This window comes from Parus major, chromosome 14 (genome assembly GCF_001522545.3).
Source record: "Parus major isolate Abel chromosome 14, Parus_major1.1, whole genome shotgun sequence".
NCBI classification, from domain to species: Eukaryota; Metazoa; Chordata; class Aves; order Passeriformes; family Paridae; genus Parus; species Parus major.
The window spans coordinates 1,354,058-1,360,057 of record NC_031783.1 but is presented as its reverse complement, the minus strand read 5'-3'; the positions used below and the strand labels follow the sequence as shown (position 1 = coordinate 1,360,057).

Sequence of the window (6,000 nt, the reverse complement as noted above, 5' to 3'; positions counted from 1 at the left end):
TGGCAGTCACCAACCCTTTGTCCTTTGTCCCTGAGCTGGAGGAGCCTTGAGCTGCTTGATGTGCACAGGACTTCTCCTCCTGCCAAAAGCCTCCCTGGCTGTCAGAAATGTGCTGTTGTTCTCCCTTTGTCTCTGGTGTCCCTGGGCAGAATAATGGCTTGGTTTTCCAGCAAGCCACTTGTCACTGCAGTTGTGCATGAGATTTAGGAGGTGTGAGATGGAAGTGCCCAGGTCTTGGAGCAGTTGGTGAGCTGAGTGCCAGAGCTCATGACAGAGCTTTTAAAACTCCTGCTGGAGCAATTCAGGACTGAATGGAAAACTGATGTTCCCAGAGACAGGTGGAGTGATCCAGCTGTGATACAGCATGTACTGCCTGTGGTGTGATGCCCCAATCACCAGGAGAGTGTCCCTCCTCCCTTTCCTTCCTCCCTTCCCTCCCTTCCTCACTCAGGCAGCTGGAATGAGGCTCCTGAGCAAATCCCATGTAAATCATAGGGAACCCAATGTGTAGAAATAACTGCTCACCTTGCTTCTGGCTGTGCCAGTCTGCTCTGAGTTGTTGTTTCCTCCCTCCAGCTGACAAACTGGACGCTGATTACATCGAGCGCTACCTGGGCCAGCTCACCCCGATGCAGGAGAGCTGCCTGATCCGCCTGCGCCAGTGGCTCCAGGAGACTCACAAGGGAAAGGTGGGTAGGGCAGGCACAGAGGGGCATCCAGGGGGAATCCCCAGCTGGGATGGGAAACCCTGGCTGCACAAACACCCCGAGAGGCTGGAGTGCCACCACAGGAAGGGACCTGGGGCTCCTGGTTGATGTTGAGCTGAACGTGAGTCAAGCCTGGCAGCCCAAAGGGTCACTGTGTCCTGCAGGCACTGTCCTGCTCTGTTCTGTGCCAGAGTGGCCTCACCTCTAGTCCTGGACACCACAATATCAGAAGGATCTAAAGCTGTCAGAAAATGCCCAAAGGAGGGAGATGAGGATGGGAAAGGGTCAGGAGGGGAAGCCATAGGAGGGGCAGCTGAGGGCTCTTGGTTTGCTCAGCTGGAGGAGATGGAGCACAGAGCTCACCAGGGCTGCAGCTCTGATCTCTGCTCTCTGTGACAGGGACAGGAAATGGCTGGAGCTGTGTCAGGGAGGCTCAGGATGGAGATCAGGAGAAGGTTCTTCTGCCCAGGCTCCCCAGGGAATGGGCACAGCCCCGAGGCTGCCAGAGCTCCAGGAGTGTTTGGATAATGTTCTTGGGGATGCACAGGATGGGATTGATGGGATGTCTCTGCAGGTTCAGGGGCTGGACTGGATGATCCTTGTGGGTCCTTCCACTCAGGGAAATTCTGTGGTTTTCTGATTTTTCCCTGAGAAGCAGCACAGGCACCGAGGGGCAGGTGTGTCTCTACTCTGCTGGAATGTCCAGAAGCTACCTGGCCTCCTTTTGGAGGAAAGTCTCTGTCAGACCAGCAGGGTAACCAATATGTGAGTAGGAAAAGAAAGGGTCTAGGGCAGCATGAATGCCTCAAGGGGTTTAACTCCAGATTTTCTGATGGAGAGGAATTAGGAGGGAAGGAAAGAAGGACCAAGGATAGCACCAGAGAGAGAAGCTGGGTGGGCTGTGTAGATAAAGGGTGCTTGGGAAGAGGAGCCAGTGATCCCCCTTGGAAACTGAAAACCTGGATGAGGTTTCAACAGTAAAAGCTGCCTGGCTTACAAGGAATCAGCTCAGTCAGGATGGGTTAGGGAGTTAATTGGCATCCCTGGGTTTGGGAAGATTTTTATTCTTTTTTCTTTACATGGTCTTTCCAAAAGTGACTGCTGCTTACAAGGTGCTTTGTATGCTGTGCTGTATTCTCAGAGCACATCTCATCTGAGTACAGGGAGTCTGAACATGCTTTAGAATGCTGTTTTTGCTAGGAAAAGTGAATGTGAATCACCTCAGTAGAAATAAAATCTAACAAAGGTTTAGTGCTATTGTTCTGCTGCTGTTGAACTCCTGAAGTTCCCTTGTGTGTGAGCAGGCACGTGGCTTTTGTTGGTACCTAGGAATGTGGATGGAGAAAGAGCTCCCAGAAAACCAGAAGAGAACAGGAGGTGTTGGGGCTCTGTGAGAGGCTCCCAACAGCTGATAAGCTCCAGACACCAACAGTGCTGTTGAATTGTAAGAGCTGATAAATTCCCACCACCAAATATCTGCCAAAGCTGGCCAAGGCCACTGGTGTACAGCAGCATCAACAGTTGGGTAACTTGTACCAGAAGGGTGGTGGCTGCTGGAGGCAGGTAGAGACAACAGGAATATATGTGTGATATATAATATTGTGTATACATACACTGTATATATAACAATATATTATACTACATGTATTTATATATATATATAAAATATATTCTTTTTATATATATTTTATATATATTAATATATATAATGTATTGTGTATACCTACACACCTGATGCAGCAAAGGGCCCCTTGAAGGGCTGTGACACCTCCCTGGCAGCTGTCCTGGTGTCACTGTGATGTTCTGCCTGTGAGGAAAGAGCTGGGGCTGGGCTCCCATCCAGCCAGGGGGTGGTGAATGAGTTGTGAGAGCAGGAAGGGTTTCACCAAGAAAAGGGCTCTGCTGGAAATTGCTTTAGATCTGTGTGTGCCTGTGATTCAGCCTCTGGTCAGATGAGAGGCACTGGACAGGCAGGGATCAGTCCCCAGGTGTAACTGTGCTCTGAGACAGAGGACAGGAGACTTTTTATGGACACTTGAACAGTGAAATGGTGTGGGCTCCATTGGGGTAGGAGACATCTCACTTAGTGGGTCCTGGATGGGAGGACATCCCAAAGACAGGGAGGCTTTTTCCCTGCTATGACCTGCAAGGATCCTGCTTTCAGCTGTAACAGGCACCACCTAAACCTTTGTTTAGGTTGAAAAGTATCAACCCACAGGTTGGTTTTCCTCCCTCCCTGTCAGAGGCTGGGGAATGGAAGCTGGAGAAGGAAAAGGTGCACATGAGCAAAATGTGGAACGACTCAACTGCCCCTTGGGTGCTTGGAGCTGGCAGGGAGTGGCAGCCTTGTCCCCTGTGCTGTGCTGGGAGCCTTGGGAAGGCACAGCTGAATCCTGAGCTCCAGGAACAGTGGGAGCTGTCTCAGACCTTTGGGTGGCCTTGGTGGGCCTTGTCCCCAGGAGGACATGGGCACATGGGAAGGGAGGTGCTGGCTACTGAAACTTCATCTTGAGCCCCCAGACTGCTGGGCTCTTTGCTTCTCCTGATTCCCTGGCAGTGCAGGCCAAAATCAGCAGCTTATCCTGCAAGACTGGGGTTTTCCCTGGAGAGGCTCTTACCTTGCTGTGACAATCTGTTCTTTTAATTCAGAGCAGAGATGGCCTTATTCCTCTGTCAGAAATTATCAAAAAATAGATCTCCTGTTTCTTGGAAAATGGTCCTTCTTATTTTTGTCCTCTGTCCTATTTCACTATCCCTTCCCTGTTCCTTCCAAAGCAGACATTACCTTTACAGTCAGATATGTTGTAGCTTAGAAAATCTGAGAAACTGAAGGAACAAACTGCAAGAGGTGTTAAAATTGCAGCAGCTTAAAGCTCTGTTCAAGGTTTTGCACCATGCAGGAGAGTGCAAGAGTTTAACCAGTGAATACAAAATCAGCCTGAAATTAAACCTTTGTTTTCTTACATGTGGGAGTTACTGCTTTGGTTGGACAAGGATAAAAGACTAATTCCACTGTGGAATAGGTCTTCTTGGAGCTTCCTGCCTTTGGTCCAAAGAGAAGTGATGGATTTGCCTCCTGCCTGGAGCCCTGTACAGGGGAGGTTTGAAACATGAGACGTATCAAACCTTCCACCAGCCATCCCCTCTCCTGCAGAGATCCAGGGGTTGTTGTGGGTGTCTGGGTGATGAGTGATGGTTGCCTCTGAGCAGCAGGAACACAAACCTGAATTACCTGGTGAACACTCTGCTGGGTTTAAAATTGCTGTGATAGTGAATTGCTCTAAATTCTCCTGAGACCACCCTTGGGAAGGCTGCTCTCTGCTTTCCAGGGCACACAGGTGCAGTGCTAGAACCAATGTTAATCTCCCCCCAGCTCCTAAAGTGCTTTAGGATTGGTTTAGGCTGCTTGAACTCTGCCCCTTCTTTAGGTGAGTCAACTCTTACCATCTCTTGCTTGTGGATCTGAGATTGCTCCCTCCTGACACAGCTGCCAGCCTTGCTTTCTACCCAGCTTTCTGTTTCCCTGAGCATGGCAGAGGACAAACAAAGGAGCTTTGACTCCTGAACACGGGGGTTTGTGTCCCAGCAGGGCTGGGCTGTGCTAGCACAATATGGATGCTCTGGAAGAGACAATCCCTGCTCCACAGAGCTAGAATTTTTTATGAAATCTTGTAGAGAATGAGGCCAAGCACTTTTGGGGAAGTTGGAGTGAGGGACTGGGAATCCAGCAGCACATGCAGCTTTAATCCAGTTGGATTTGCAGCTGACAGGCTCTTAGATTTGGCACGTCTGTGGAATCCATCAGGTTTGTTGTTAATTCCTGCTGCTTGGCATTCCTGGCAAGTTTTCTTTGATTCTTCAGCTAAAGAGAGCATGGCAGATCTGGAAGGAGGTTGGAATAAGCCATTCTGCAGACTTGCTTTGGAAAGCTTTAGTGCCTGTGATGTCAGGATTACTGCTGGTGCTGGGGTGAGTGATTGGGAGAGGGGGTGTTGTAGTTTGGGTTGATTTGGATCAAGAGTTGTTGTGGTGTGATGGGGCAGGGAAGCCTTTGGAAGCACTCAGCAGCTTTCCTGTTCAAACAGCAGCAGGGCCTGCACAAGAGCTGGAATTGGTACTGGTGGCATCATTCAGCCTGCAGTTGTGATTCCCCTCCAGTGCCTGGTGTGCTCTGTGTTAGCTGTGGCTCTTTGTCACCTCTTGCCATCCTGTACTGATTTGTCCTGGGCAGATGAACCTGCAGCTCCCTGACTTTCACACAATGTTTTGGAGGTCCTTGTGGATAACAAACCAAGGGAAACATCAGCCAGCCCAGGGTTTGCTCCTGGGAATTATAGTGGGGAAAGGCTTCTCACAGTCAGTGAGTTGGTCCCTTCTTTTGTGCTCTTGGCACCCTCTGCTGCCTCCAGCTGGGTTAGCTACGGAGGGAGGGAGGTGGAAGAGAAGTTTAATGTTTGCTGTCTTTGTTTTAAAAGATTAAAAAATGGTGTAAACTGTGCAGCCTCCTCTGCAGACCAAAGTGAACATTCCAGCCCTGATCCTGGGACTTTCTCTTCTCACAGATCCCCAAGGATGAGCACATCCTGCGGTTCCTGCGCGCCCGGGACTTCAACATTGACAAAGCGCGGGAGATGCTGTGCCAGTCGCTGGCCTGGCGCAAGCAGTACCAGGTGGATTTCATCCTGCAGTCCTGGAGACCCCCAGCCCTGCTGGAGGAGTACTACACCGGGGGGTGGCACTACCAGGACAAAGGTGAGGAGCTGCCCCTGGCACAGGCTGGTTCTGGTGCCTCAGCAGTGACCTGGGGTGTTGGGGAAAGCTGTACTGACATTGTTTAAGTGAACAAAGCAGTTCAGTGCCTGTGAGTAGCCACTCTGCTTCCCTGTAATTGTATTTCCTCTGCACAGATCAGGCAGTGCAAAGGAATTTCTCTGAAAAGGTTGCTCTTGGCAGTAATTTTTGTCCCTTTCAAATATTTAAAGTGGCTTTTCTAAAAGATGTGAGTGATAGCCTGGGAGACTAAAGTGCTGCCCTCTCTAAACCCTTTGTTTTGAAGACGGGCGGCCGCTCTACATCCTCCGGCTCGGCCAGATGGACACCAAGGGTTTGGTGAAGGCCCTGGGAGAGGAATCCCTGCTGCGACATGTGAGTTGTGCCTTTGCATGTCACCTGTTCCCCTCAGGTGTTGGGAAATCTTGTCATGGTGCATCAGGAATCCTGGAATGGTTTGGGTGGGAAGGGACCTTAAAGCTCATCCAGTGCCACTTCCTGACACCTTCCACTGTCCCAGGTT

The 6,000-nt window shown here is 50.3% G+C and overlaps 1 protein-coding gene across 3 annotated transcripts in view; it reads left to right on the top strand.

The window, feature by feature from the left end:
• SEC14L5 (SEC14 like lipid binding 5) overlaps window positions 1-6,000 on the top strand; it is a 39,670-nt gene that overhangs the window by 24,455 nt on the left and 9,215 nt on the right. For all 3 annotated transcript variants that reach the window (XR_001524126.3, XM_015643134.3, XM_015643135.3), the window contains exons 8-10: window positions 577-689; window positions 5,270-5,459; window positions 5,764-5,852. Coding sequence is in view for 2 of the 3 variants with exons in the window: in XM_015643134.3 (XP_015498620.1) it covers window positions 577-689; window positions 5,270-5,459; window positions 5,764-5,852 (392 nt within the window). In the remaining variant the exon portion in view is untranslated. The remainder of the gene's footprint in view (window positions 1-576; window positions 690-5,269; window positions 5,460-5,763; window positions 5,853-6,000) is intronic.